At 27.4% G+C, this 15,887-nt stretch overlaps 1 protein-coding gene across 5 annotated transcripts in view; it reads right to left on the reverse strand.

Annotated features, from left to right (window-relative positions):
* Positions 1–1,327: 1,327 nt before the first annotated feature.
* The window catches only part of LOC129987939 (phosphatidylcholine:ceramide cholinephosphotransferase 1-like), a 138,010-nt gene continuing 123,450 nt past the window's right edge, over positions 1,328–15,887 (reverse strand). For all 5 annotated transcript variants that reach the window (XM_056095949.1, XM_056095948.1, XM_056095951.1 and 2 more), the window contains exons 2-7: positions 10,561–11,171; positions 6,132–6,249; positions 5,334–5,490; positions 4,625–4,800; positions 4,330–4,495; positions 1,328–2,048 (exon numbers count right to left, since the gene is read on the reverse strand). In XM_056095949.1, coding sequence (XP_055951924.1) covers positions 4,346–4,495; positions 4,625–4,800; positions 5,334–5,490; positions 6,132–6,249; positions 10,561–11,054 — 1,095 coding nt within the window. In that variant the 5' untranslated portion in view covers positions 11,055–11,171 and the 3' untranslated portion in view covers positions 1,328–2,048; positions 4,330–4,345. The remainder of the gene's footprint in view (positions 2,049–4,329; positions 4,496–4,624; positions 4,801–5,333; positions 5,491–6,131; positions 6,250–10,560; positions 11,172–15,887) is intronic.

Raw genomic sequence — 15,887 nt, forward strand, 5'->3', positions numbered from 1 at the left:
CATATACATACACATTGAATATGGGAACTTTATACATACTGCTCTGTCCTGAAGTATGTAAAGTAAGCTCCTAATATGACTAATATATTCTATAAATCATCTGTAGTAGGAGGGCAAAGTATATAGAGGATTATATTTTTATAAAACTTCAAAATGCATCGAGTTTTGCTAAGCAAACAAAAGAATATTTTGCTCAATGTATAGTCTTATATTAATTTTGAATACTTTGGGAAAAAAAAAAAAAAAAAAACACTAATGTACAAATTTTTGAGGAAGACTCGACAGAAAAATAAATAAATAAATGACCAAACTCAAAAAATCTATATTTGAAAGTAAACAATTAATATTGGAAGAGCAAGATTAAATGAAAGCAAAAGAAATTAAGAATTTGTTTTGAGTTGTACAGAAGCCATTAAATAAATTAATTGGAAAATTATGTTTCTATTTAATTGATTTTAAAATATTATGCCATTTAAACAATTTTAAGATTAAAATTAATAATTAATGTAAATAAAAATAAATAGCATCCAATAAAAATAAGAGTTTTCTATCAAAATATAAAGTCACATATATTTCATTTTAATGTGCCATATATTTAATGAGAATATTAGAATTATAGTAAATAAATACAAGAGTTCAGGTTATTTAAATTTGCAAAAGAAAACCAGGTTTAATTTTGGCACCATGTTATCTTTTAAGCCTGAATTTCATAAAAATTGACCAAGAAATTATGTGCCTATTTTTAGCATAATTAAAAAAAAAAAAAAAACTATAAACATGGGGGAAAGAAATTCAAAACACATATAAAATATGAAATTTCATCTATTTAAAATCAATGAAAATGTGGTAAATTAAAAGGCAACAATTTAGTGAACCTAAGGGCTATGTAAAATTAGCAAATGAATGATATATTCTATAAAATAAAATAAATGAAATCTACAAAGAGCAAAAATATAAAATTATATAATAGCAACCATTTTGATAAAAAGTTTTATTGAAAAAAATTTGTCTTAAATAATTCAACATTAAAAAGCAATCCAAAATAATGATACAAAACCATATACTCAGATTCTTCAAAATGTTGGATGATGGGGGAAAAAATAAAAAAAATAATCAAAGTTGAGGGTTTACTTAATAAAATGTTGGATTTATTTTTCTACATTAAAAAACAAGAGTTTTTCTATAATCAGTGGCGAATACAGAAAATAAATTAATAAAGTAAGAAAATGTTTTTTTACAATATAAAAATTACTAACACTGTAATTTTATAATTCAATTGATGCATGCATTTTCTAACAAAAAAATAATAATTTGGCAAAATACAGAATCCAGAGTCGATACAAGTCTTATTTTATTATTATTTTGAAATTAAGATGCAAAATAATAATGCTCAGTTTTTAAAATAACTTGATACTTTGAGGAGAAATATCACACTTAAATATATAGTAATTTGAAGATGAAAAATTCATAGCTAAAATCCTAATATTTAAGGATAAAAATACTCAGATCCATCACAATTCAATCATTAAATAGAAAGATACGTAATTTTACAGAATGCAAAAGAATTTTAAAAAATCAGTCACACAAAGAAAAACACTCAGAAGTCGAAAACTAAGAGAAAGTTGAAATTTAATTCTCTAACTGCTTAAAAACCGGAATGATCAACACAAATAGTAAATTGAGCAGCTTTCTCTGTGGCCAATTTTTTTTTAAAAAGAAAGTTACTTCAGCACAAAAACCTCATAAAAGTCCCTGTCTGAGGAATTACAGTGAAGCAATGCACTGATACATTAACTGATTTCATAATCAATCAACTAGGCTTCAAGCCAGTTTGAAGAGTTTAGATGTCTTGCACTTATGTTTTGTCATTTTTTTTGAATAGACAGTATTTAATGCTCGATATTTGTTAAAGCCATTTAATTCAGCATCTCATATGGCAGATGAGTTCAGATCTCTTTTACATAAAAGAAAATAGAAATTAGGGAGTCCACTATATGATGTCAGAGTAGAGTGGCTAGCTGCAGAACGTCCACGACATCCTTGCTAACCTGAAAAGATATTTATACACATTGCTATTAAAATGTATCTAATAAAAGGGAGTATTTATACATGTCAGCAATTTATAGTACAGCCCATTAAATCAAGAATTGCCATTGTTAGCATAAACATAACTTAGAAAATGAGAATGTGCATTTCAAAAGTCTAAATTCTGTTATTAAAATTAATCAAAATTTTTACTGTGTCTTCCCATTATTTCCAAAATTATTATTGCACAAATTCTAATTTTACATTTTAAAATCTTTATTTTTTTAATGATATAAATTTAATTGTCATGTAAATTTTCTGCCTGGATTTTGACAATTTTTTTTCAAATACTTCTTTTTTAGATGAATTTTAATGAAATTCAAACTGTTGTTTCCATTCACTGTAGAAAACCAAGAAGAAAGATTTTGCCACCAAAGCAGTTTACACAAGGAATATGCAAGTGAAATAATGTTGTCACAAAAGACAACATGCAATTTAAAATAGATTAATCAAAAACTTTTAAGTTTTTAATGTTATTATGATATCATGGAATTTGGCACCAATTCTTTTTTTATCAAATGAATCACGAATCTAAAACTATATATAAAAGATTTAATTTAAATTAAACAATTGATATTTTCAGTGAACCAAGCTGGTTGCTAAAAGATGGCTAGTATTGTGTTCCATTAGAAAATACTAAGCTTTTTCATGAAACAATAAATAAATCAATGAAGAAAATACACTTTTGTTCAGGGTTTAAACAATTATTTCTAAAATTAATTTGTATCTTTTGAAAACATTTTAATGAAGTTGTTAATTCTAAATTACATTGTTAATATTCATAATTCTTTTTCTAAGATTTATAACGATATTTTTCTTGAGTATAAAATACTCCAAATATTAAGTTGATTTGAGAATGAGTCTTTCAGAAAGATAACCTTAACAGATATTTTTCAGAACCTATATATACACCCAAAACGTTTACAATACTATATAATTTCAAAATTTTGTAAACTAGCTATAGTTACAACAAGTTTTTGAAGTTTAAAGAATAATAATAATGGGACATTCACATTTAACTGTTTATACTCCCATGTCCAGTCTGATTGCATTATACAGGATGCATCATTTTCACATTCTTGTTGGATAATAATTATTATAAAAGCTATGTAATAAAAAAAACTTTGAAATTATAATAAACATAAAACTATTTCTGAAATTTCTCTGAGCTAAATGGGAGTTTTTCTCAGTAGGAGTCTGTTTACTTATATATATATAATAATGCATCTCATTATTTTGAGGAATGAAAAGGGCTAAATTTATTCTGGGCTTGCAATAAAGAAAAGGATGTCTTATTATCAAGATGGAATTGAACTTGCCAATCTAACGGCAAAAAGAATCAAACAGGACAGTAAATATATAACATAAGTAATTAAAAAAATTAAAGGAGATTTGAACTTCTTGGCTGAAACGTCATATGACAATATTTTAAGATTAATTTTTCTCTCTTTATCTTATAAAAAAAATTTTTTTTTTGTCTTTATTATAGAAAAAGTAATACATGCACAAAAAAAAAAAAAAAAATGTACTGTTGATATATTTAAAGCAGTTACGAAAAATTATCGTAAAATTAACTTAAATATTTTGAAATAATTATTAAATTTGGAAGAAAGAAAAAAAAAAAAAAAAAAAAAAAAGATCTTTGTGTAACAATATAATTTAAAATAATTGAGAAAAAAATCTAAGACTCCCTTTTATAGAGTATTTATTATTTAAGAAATAAACTATCTACCACATTTGAGTATTTGGTAGAATGCTACTGTAGGGTGAATTACTCAAACTAAATAATCAAACTTGCAGACCTTTTTTGCATGATTTTTAATCATACAAATAGATTTGCAAATTGTGAAAGATCTCTGTCACAATTCACAAATGGTTTCATTTTATTAAATTAGATATAAAATAGATTAAACAAAGTATTACCAATCAAAATACTTTGTTTCGTGGATTTTTGTATCTAAGGCATTAAAATTTTATAATAAAACACTCAGTGTTATTATCAACGCATTAATGGTACAAGACAAATTCTTAAAGACAAGACATTAATGAAATGCTTATATACTAACATATTTAATCAATTTAAAAATTCAAACAATTTTTAATATATTAATAGTAATCATGCATTAATCTGTTTATTTTAACACAACTAAAATTAAAAAATTTTCTACCCTTTGAAATCAGGAAATTGTAAATGAAAATAAATAAATAAAATATTTAACAGTCTAAAAAATGAATAACATTTACCACATATTCAACTGTGCTAGGATATCCGTGTATGACGGGAAAACCTGCGGGGCCAAGGCAGAGGCCACTCATACTGCCTGGGCACAACACCTCCCACATTCTTTTCAAAATAATTAAAAATAGAAAACCACCAGATTCTTGACAGAAAATTGTTAGTTCCAGGTACCTGTTAAAACCAACAAAAAATATACTTAAGTATTTTATCATAATTAAAAAAAAAAAAAAAGTATAAAAACCCTACTAAATGATTTTTGAATTGGAATGAATAAAACAATAAAAAACTAAATCTCCTTACTTTGAGGGCGGCATTATTAGCCATTGTATGATAAATCCAAAATACTCTAGTTGTGACATAATATCCTAGGACAACATCGACTGTGTAGTGACCACGAGACAGCAGCACCATGAAAATACCTATACAACTTGCCAGCCACACAAACCAATGCAGCAAATAAAACCTCCTTGGGCTGTCTGCAAAGTATAGATCAAATATCAATAAACAATAATAAATATCTTTATAAAAAGAGATACTCAAGTTTAAACTAAGAACTGATTTGCTTCTGATCTTATTGAACAGTAATGAACAGAAGACAAATTTCAATTTCCAGTGTACGAAAGTTATATTAATCATTTTGATCTTTCTAGCAAATCAAACTGTTATCCATAGATATCTATATACATAATTTTTAAAAGAATTTCACCCTACAAAATATTCTTAATATCTTTAAATTAAATTAGATATCAAAAAGTACATTTTATCTGCTTTAAAAATGTCCTTCCTTTTTTATTTTAAAGTTTAATGTATGGTTAGGATAATTAGATGCTTGGAATTTCAAAGGAATTTTGTCACAACAAGAGATATTTGTATCCTTATTTATAAATTAGATATATAAAACAACTATAGAAAAAAAAATCATGCTTCATTTATTATTTTAGTATATTAAAAAACGTAAATTTATCATAAATCAAATAATTATCAATTATTTAGAAATACTTATACTTACATTCTCTAATTACTAAATAAGACATAGTTAACACCACAGTATGGCCACTGTATATATAATCTCCACAAAAAGTGTGTTTTCCATTTATAGATAATCCAAACCCTGACATCATACTTAGGACTCTCTTTAGAATAATGAGGGGGCTTGTAGTATTGGCCTGAAATAAACAGTATTTATAACACACGGACCAATAAAACACAGATATATACAAATGGCATAAAATTTTTTGAAAAACTTATCAACTTCCATCATTTATTGATATCAGGATTAAAATTACTGCCTACTGTAATTAACTCTTCAAGTGGAATCTTTGCTATTGCAAACAGCTTCTTTTAAAAGAATCAAAACTCAACTGTAATGCACTTTTATTTAACTTTCAAAGAAAATAGTTTATATAGCATTTCAGGGTCAAGTTTTTAGCAAAAGCAATAATTGCATAATATTTCATTTTAAACTTACTTCAGTTTACTTCCAACAGAATAATATTCTGAAATTCTTAATTCTTAATAATTAAATTAATCTTGTTAGAGCCATAAATAAAACAGATCAAAACAAAATACATAGAAATATTTATAATGAAACATAATATGATAAAACATTTTTAGTAAGGATTCCATATAAAAACATTTGTAGTGACTTCACTATCTCAATATTACTTTTATATGCAAAGATAATTGCTTTTTTCATAAATGAAATGTTATAACATGGAAATATGTATATGTTTAATAGATACAAAATATATTTATGCGTCTTTTTTCTACACTTCAAATTTTTTTTAAAAATGAGGAAATAACTTACTTTTGGAGAACAATAATATGTTGTGCTTGCTACGGGAACTTGAGTTACGAACATTGTAATACTGCGCATGAAATATAGGAGGCCAATTATTACAAAACATCTTCGTAAAATGATGAACCTGGAAAAATTTGTCAGAGTTATTCAAATTGCCTAAATACCGCATAAATAAATAATACAAATATTTCCACCCCAGAAAATTTAGATAAAAAATTCCATGCAGATCTTCAAAACATTACTTGAAACAATATTCCTTACCTCTCCAAAACACAAAACAGAATTCTTAAACAACATCTTTTCAAACTAACAAAAATTAAAAAGAGTATTGTACAATTAATTTCATTTCTTCACAATGTTATTTACATAATAACACCTTCAAAATAGGCACGAAGTTCTTCAGTAAGTTATATACAGAGTGTTCACACTGATAGAACGATGAAGCTTTGACTGTCATTAATTTAGCTGATTTTAGAGCATTTTAACATTTTTTCCACCTCAAGGAAGGCAAGTCATTCAATGCACAGAAGTTCCTCAAGGTGATTACTGACTGACCTTAAACAATGAAATTTAAAATTTCATTACACAGTCAATTTTGACCATTGTAGTTTAAAATATCAATATCAAATGAATAACTTAACAAATATGACTAATTGAATGAAGAATTGTTTAAAAATCTATGCCATGATTTTTTTCAGAAATATGTTTATTGACTCATACAACATAAAATACTATTCTTTACATTACTTTGGCATATACTTCTGATTGCAAAAATGCTCTATCTCCAATGATTTAGAAATAAGCTGTTGGGGCACAATGATAGTAGAGTCTATATAATACATTCACACAAAACAGTTTAAAAGTCTGGCTTTGTGAGAATATGCATCATCAGAAATTTTGCAGGATGGAAAATTTATTTACAGTATAAACTAAATAGATATTTTTTTACACTGAAAGATATTCCCTGAAGCATTTACTTCATTCTGATTTTACCAACGTCACACGAATTTTCCTTATCCACATTGCATTGCTTACCACCACATAACAACAATACAAAGCAACTCATAAATTTGTAAAAAGATAATCAAGAAATTATATGAATTGTTACATTCTTGAACTAGAACTATAAACATATTTTTCACTGAGAAACAAAAACTGGCAAGTTATTCCATATAGAATATAATATAGTTGAATTTGTCCTTAATATATAAAAATTTAGAAAATTCTGAAAATCTAGATTTACGTAAACATTCAATTTCTTGATCTTCAAAAAACTACATTTATGTAAATCAGCTGAAAAAATATGGCATAAGTAATTCTTCTTTAATTATTTAAAAAATTACATACACACTTAAACTATACATATTTAATTATTTATACCAGTTATAGCAAAACAAAAGAAATTTACACATGTTTAGAAAATAGTAAAAATAAGACAAGCATAGGCACGGACAGTAATGGACAGCACAAGTTTTTTGTTGTTGCCAATTAGCCCTACTAGTTTTTGAAAGTTTATCAAGAAAAATACTACTCAAATAAACAACTGTCAATTATGTAAATTTGTTATGATTTATGAAGCAGATCAGAACAGGTATTTGAGTCAAGCCTTATTTTTTAATACGGAAATAATACAAATCAAGATGAAATACGTAAATAATATAATATAAATTGATTTAAAAGACAGCTAAGTCAATATTATTTAAAGCTTTAATTTTTGCAATTATTATTTATTGCATAGAAAGATTTATCAATCTTAACAGAGTGCAGCCAGCAGTAACAATCAGAAAAAATTTAATGCCCAATATCTGGAAGAGCAGTAGAATCATGTTTCTCAATTTTCAAGCAGAAAGTTATAGAGAAAGGCAATGTAAAACTCTAATATTAATAATTGATTATTCAAAAAGAAAATATTAATGAAACATTATGATTAGACAAAATAAAATAATTTTATACATAATTATAAGATAATTTTATATATAATTATAATAAAAAATGATTTAACACTGTAAAAGAGAACAAAATATTTCAGATTAGGCTAGTTCCACCCTTTTTTTTATTTTTTTTATCCAACATGATTTTTACAGTTTATTCTTTTATCTTAAAATGCATTAAAGAAGATTTTTTTTAAAAAATGCAACTAATCATATTATATCCACTGCAATTAAGTAGAACATCATACGCTTTGACCAAACCAAAAATTAAATAGTCAGGTTTATGTAAATTATAATGAAGTCAATTGTATTATATTTCTGATATTATTTAAATCTGAATAATTCAAACCTTTTTTTAAGTATATGAAAAGTTAAATAAAGCAAACAAAGCTTACTCTATCAAAATGGAACATGTAATTTACAATCATTTCTATTATTCAATGTAGTTCAATTTAAAAAAGATAATTAGGAAGACTAATGGCAATTTAGTAGATTTTTAAAGCAATTTAGTGTAATTCAGTTTTGACAATAATAGCAACAAATGACAAAGGATTTAATTGAGTTCCATTATAATGCACATATTTCCCCCATTAAATTTCGACAACAAAAGCAATTATTCTCTCATAAAAGTTTTTACTTAAATAGAAACATTGGCTCCTATAAAAATGACAAAAGAGTAATGATCCAAAGTGGACAAATTGTAACAGTCGCATTTCATAATTATACATATATACATATATAATAAGCTGATAAATATGTTTACTAAAATGAGTATACAAATATTTATTGTTCAGTAAAACTTTCAGAAAATGCATTATTTAACTTCTTATACGAGTATCTATTTTTGATTTAAAAAAATTATTCCTTTTCTATAAAAATATACCATAATTTACTATGCTTTTTAACCTGTACTCTCATTTTAAACTCTACATATGTTTAATTTCCTTCTTTTCAGAATTTATCTTACTCTAATGCAATCAATACTAATGGGATTTTAAAATTATGCATTTAAAATTTACGCAAATTATTTTAATGCATTTTAAGATTATGAATTAAAAATTACCCTGAGCTCGATTAATTCTTTGGGTACATATTCGATGGTAAAAGATTTTGCACTTTTCGGGGCATATAAAAGCAGATTTTATGCTAGTCATTTATTTCATATCATTCATGATGATGACTTCTATATGATAATGGGATAATTTAGGACGGTTAATATTACCACAAAAAGACAATTCAAACAAACACATGATGTTCTGATATGACAAATATATCCAAATGGTTACTATTTTTCTTTCTCTTTGTTTCATAAGTTTTGTAGCTATTGCAGTTGTTATTAAAAAAGGCCAGCCTACTTTTTGACAAGAAACTGGCTTCAAAAAAATTCTATTAATGAATTAGAAGTCGGGAAGGATACTTTTTTAGCCCATAGAAAAAGAAAATTTTGGAAACAAGTAGGTGCACTGAAATTCTATATCAAGATCTGTAAAAAACAAATTGCAATAGTGGTGTATTTAGGTAGTGCATAGTGGAAGAATCCTCTTTTAATAAAAGTCAATCACATGCTAATAGCTTATTTCAAATTAACTCTTTGTTTCAGTAACTTAATGGAAATATATATTTTTATTTATTCATTTATTATGACTTACTGTGTGGCACATTCACATTTGTACAAACTATTATTTAAACTGATGGCTGGTGTTTATAAATATTTATATTATTAAAATATTTTTATAAAATTTATTTATTTTGCAACCAAAAATTTTTTATCAACCTGCCTGCATATACACACCCTAGTACAGCAGCCTTAAGCAACTGTCTTATTACAAATCTACCATTATGCACTAGAAAACAAAATGATGAAGCAATTATACTGTTCACAATTTAACTATGATAGCAATGGTCATCTTATTACCTGTATTTTATGATATATTTTTTAGAAAAATATTTATTGACAAACTTCTAGGATTCATATCAATAAATCATTACCAGCTTTTTCATTAATCCTAGAATGCAAGACATTTTATTTTTTTCCGAAAACTAATATAATTGCATATAATTAAAAAAATTAAGTTTTTTTTTGTGAAATCATAAAAATGTTCTAAATAGATGTTTTATGAATTAAACAATATCCCAGTGGTGTCACAAATCACATGATAACAATTCTGGGATACAAATAAAATATTTTTAATGGTTGAACTATTGGTATAACAGCGATCTTAATATTTCCCCAAGTTTCCAGTTTAAATCTAATTTTGTATTGCTATTGGTATATATCAGTCTTTTCTACAAATGTTTATCAATAAGCATTTTAAAAAAGGATTCCAAACACTCACTGTTGCCCTTTGGAACAGTCATTTGAAGTTTATAAAAGTAAATAAAAACATGTATCCAAATGGTTACGAGATGCACTGTAGGGATAATAAACATAAAAATGAATCAATATGAAACCTTTATAATGAAATTAAAACCTGAAACAAAAACTGGGGAAACAGTTTCCTTACCTGTGTTTGTGCATGATTATCATAAGTACAGTTAACCACACAGAGATTATAATGATCACTTCAGATACATCTAAAGCCCAGTCAACTGGGGGGAAAATGTCAAAAAATATATCAGGAAGAGGACGTGTCGTGGCCCGGTCTGGCATCCTCTCATGAACAATGGCAAGCACTGTCAGTGTCCAAGCCATGTTGCAGGACAAGAACACAAAACCTAAGAATGTCTTAAACTTTTCTGGCGGAAAGCGAGGCTCTTCCCTTTCTGGGGGAGGTAGGTTGATTTTGACAGAGCAATCGGGAGAGCTGTGTGCCTCTCCATTCTTTTCTCGTCTACTCAGTCCGTTATGCAAGCTGTCCACATGGATGTGCAAGTCAGACACATGGTCCCTATGATCTTTGCTCTCCCAACTAAGTCCTTTGCCCATGCCGTTCACGATATTGTTGTTGTTGCTACTCTTGAGTAAAGGTTGCTCCTCGGCACTGGCGTTGGAAGACATGGTTAACCGAATTTCTTCAAGACAGGAACTATCACAGACCACCGGGGTGAAGAGTATCTCAGCAGCAGAAAGAGGAATGCTGAGGGGGCTGGCACTGCCATTTCAATTGGTAAAAGGCTGAAAAGAACAAAAAGAATTTATAAATTGAAGAGAACAGGGAAGCATTTAAGTAAATTTCAGTTTTAGAATACATCATGAAAATTCAAAAGTTATAAAACAGTTGTCATTTCCAGATTGAGAAAATGGAACTGAATATATATATTTAAAGTAAAAAACAATGAATCCTGTTTTCATCCAATAATATTTATTTCTGACCTTTTTTGCCCGAATTAAAACTAATTTGGTGCTTCAATACTGGAGTTGTAAATAATATTAATAATATTTAGAGAATTGTGGAACATCTTATAGAAAAAAAGAAAAAAAAAATCTGCAAATGTGTTCAATTTGCAGAAATGTTCATCGCTTATTATAGATATATAAACTTCTTGCGGGGGTGATTTGCAAAATGATCATTACTCCAAATCTTCACAGGCTCAATCCCTCAGACAACCCCTTGCACATCAAATGCACCGAAGACAACAACATTTCACACATCTTGTTAAAATGTTCGAAATATACAGTCTATAAAGATGCGCTCTGGAAAAAACTTAACATCGAACTGCCGAGCATTTCTTTTGTCTCAAGCTCTCACAAGCAATCTAAGCATCTTTAATCAAACCCTCAAGTATTTTGATATCCATTAACTTTTGTCGTTATATCCCTCACCACTTGTATTCAAGTTCAACAATTCAAGGTTACATAAGTGATTTAAAAATCATTCACTATACTATTAGAAATGATCAATAATACAAATGTGACATCAATCAATATAGCTTCGCCTCATTTAGTAATTTTTGTGAAACAAAATTTTACATGTTTCCGCCAACCAATAACATCGGAACAATACGATCAATCTTCATCGTAAAGATGATGGGGGGAGGGGGATGAATACGGGCGTACCTCATTAGATAGCGAACCTTGAACCTCCGCAGGAAGCAAAACTACATCAGGTGGTTCCTATTTTTAAAGTTCCGACACTACAGAGCGGCTTTGCCACTACAGAAATAGACCAGAAGCTCTTAAAAGAGCGAAAAGGTCAGAGCTTTATTTACTTTTTTGTTGCGAAGCGACATTCTAGATGTTTATTCAACAAAAAAGCATGGGGCCAACACTTCCCCTGTTTTCGGAATTAATCTCTTTAGCACTAACAAACAACTAGGCAAGAATACGCATATGCGCGATGGCAATTTTCGCAGTTACAGAGACTGTTAATAAACAGGAAAAAAAAAAGTTTATAATTAATTTAAATTTTATTCTAAGGTAACTAAAAAGCATGGTGCTAAGAATCTGATTCAGATTCCCGAAATTTAATTGGACTGTAAGGGAGGGATATACATCTTCAGTTACGAATTCACTGAATAAAAGTTTTTTGTCCTTTAAGAAACTAAGTCGCATCTAAATTGCGGAGATCAATGATATAAAGAAGTCATACAGATCAATAAAAAAGTTCTAATATTAGAAAAAAAAATTATACATTTGATTCTACAATTATATACATTATTTAGATTGGTTTTTCATATTTAACACATTTTAATCAAACGTTGAGAATATTTCAGTTTCCAATGATATACAGTTAAAACTATACTATTAAATATTGACAGTACATTTTTTTAAGTAATGAATTTAATAACATTATATTTAGTAAGTTACTCAAGAAAGTACTATATTAAGTACTTTTACACATTATAATTCACAAGAATTTTAATGAAGCAAATTTACTTGGTCATAATCGCATACATGATATCTAACATTGCTGCTTCAAATTGAATAATTACATACTTTCGTTTCTATAATATTAATCATGTATTCTAAAATTGAATTCGTATGTGTACTTGTGCGCATCGCGTATACATGAATTCGTATCATTAAAAGTATTTTTTTTTTACAATTAAAATATTAATCTACTTCCTTTTATTATATAAAATAGAAATCAAACAGAATATTTCCAGATTAAAAGAATAAACTTCGTTCTTGTCTCATTACTCAAGAAATAACAGAATTCAATAGAATAGAAAATTAGAGATCTGACATAATTATTTGGATAAATAAATGGAAAAAAATTTATCAAAATTCAAATAATGGCGAAGAAAAGAATGAAATAAAAATTCAAAACAAAGATACATTCCTGCATTGAAAAACAGAAATAATAATTAACTAGAATAGTTCGAGTAAAATAAAACTTCGCAAGTCACTTCGATTCTAAATGTGTCAAATTTATTTGTTTGTAAAGTGAAAATATATTATTTCAACAAATGAAAATACATCCTTTTTCAATTTAACCCATCAATAACATCAGAAATAAAACAAATTTCAAAGTTTCGAAGAACTCCAAGTCACGAAGAAAAGAAAGAATTAAAACAATATATATGAAATGTTAAAACAGGTTGTTGGAACACCTAAGTGGCAATTTTGACAGTTTTCTAAGATTTTTCCGAAAAAAAAAATTAAAAAAGAAAAAGAAAAATTGAAAAAGAAAATACTCTAAAAGGAATGGACACAAAATTTTCAACATTGAATTTTCATCAGACGAAAAAGAAATAACACATCGTTTCAAAATTTTTCACCTGGTTTCAAACTCTAAACAGCTGCGAAAATTGGTAGGATGGAGAAAAATTAACAAACGTTTCTGTCAAAAATCTAAACAGACGGGTACAACGGGTTTGCGTGTTCAATACATCTAATTGAAATCTCAGAAGGCAATTCGTTTTTACGATAAAAATAAAAAACAAATGCGTTTCTCATTTGCTCAGACATCTTTTTTTTAACGCTATACAAAACAAATAAAAACAATATAGCAATCGAAACTCATTAACTAAATGGAAGGACAAAATTATAACTATTCATGCATGAAATTGGTTCAACTACAATTAGTTTGTTAAATCAATAATGCCCAAAAGTAAGAACTGAAGAGAAAATTAAAGTGTCATTCGGTAAAAATTTTCAATGATATTGTACAAACATATTGATTAGAAATTCAGGAGCCATTATAAATTTAATTGCCTCTAGCATTTTTAATGGACAACAATTTAAGCATCAAAAGACATTGAAATTCCACTTCCATCAGAAAATTATAAATAAAAGTTACTGTTTAAAATCTGTTTATTCCTTCAAGCACACACTAAGCTTTCAATTCGATTTCAGTTATGGCAAATGAATAAATGCAAATGCATTAAAATTTAGAACACATTTATTGCAGCCTGAATAGTTTATAATCGCGAAAATGATAAATTTAAATACAATAAGAATTTTCACTGCACAAATGGCGAAACTAATAATTTTTTTAAGGGTTTCATTTGATTCTTAATCAAATAAAAACCCTGAAATATGATTTTTACATTTAGGATTCATTTAATTGGAAGAAAAAGCCAATAAATTAGCATATTAAAATTAAACTTTGAAATTATCTAAAAATGAAAAGGTAATTTTGGGGCAGACAATGTAATTTTAAACCATAGTCAAACGATATGGATGACATCTCTTTTCCACATTTTTACACACGCGCGCGCGGAAGGCAGTTGATGCGATGCAGAATGGGTGCTAGGTATCTTGCTCTCGTCATCTGACCTGATTCAAAACTAAGAGGTTCGTTCCCCTAAAAACTTTGTTTTGCTTCCATATGGGACTTTAATACATCTAAAAATAAAATAAACTTAACCAACAGAATATAATCGAAAGTAGAATTTCAGTTAAATAGTTTTGATCCCATGATCCTAAATCTAACGTTCTACCTACAGATTATTGTTCAGTGAAATTTTTATTTAAGTGCCACTAGAAAAAAAAAGAGTATTTTGAGACGATGGTACTATCTTAAGAATTGTCAGAATGCACTTAAAAAGAACCAGTTTTTGAAGGGAAAAAAGTCTTCAATATGTGTCTTAGATAATAATAAACTCTCAGCTAGCTAGGCAAAGGTGGATTACTTATCTAATTTAAATTTTAAATTCCTTTAAACCCTTAGGCAAAATTAAAAAGGAATATTACATATTGAAGCGATTATAAATAATGACTTGATTGATATCGCATATTCAGCATTTGCTGCAAAATTAATAACAGATTAACATGGTAGCTCGGATAATAATAATAAACTCTCGGCATGCTGGGAGGCAAAGGTAGATCCTTTATCATCTAATTTAAATTTTAAATTCCTTTCAATCCTTAGGCAAAAACAATGGACGAATATTGAAGCGACTATAAATAATGTCTTGATTGATGTCGCCTATTCAGCATTTATTGCAAAATAAATATTTAACATGATCCATATTGCCGCATTTAAATAATTATAATCGATACGCTCAAAGGAATTACAGCACGCGCTAGTTACGAAATTTCCCAAAGCAGACCATTCTTACATAAAGTTGTCAATAAATATTTCTACTTTATTTTATTTAATTAGTTTTCTTCAAATCTACATTTAAATATTTCAAAATTAAGGAAAGAACTTAAGTCTGAAGTTTTATTTTATTTATTTAAATGTGGCAATGCTGATTGTGATAAAAAAAAAAAATAGTTGGAAGTTAGGGATTAAAAATCGCTTTTCAGCCGCTAACATCTAAACAACAGCAACCATCGAAAAAACTTTGGAAAACAACAGAAGTTTTTCGTCTTAATGAGAGGCTAACTTGCATATTTTTCTACCTTCAACTGCAAAGAGTTTATGGGGAAAAGAAAATTTCAGTTACCCATTACACCCCCCCCTTTGAGCTTGATTGCCCATCTACTAACTCATTCAAGATT

Source organism: Argiope bruennichi, chromosome 10 (assembly GCF_947563725.1).
Source record: "Argiope bruennichi chromosome 10, qqArgBrue1.1, whole genome shotgun sequence".
Taxonomy (NCBI): Eukaryota; Metazoa; Arthropoda; class Arachnida; order Araneae; family Araneidae; genus Argiope; species Argiope bruennichi.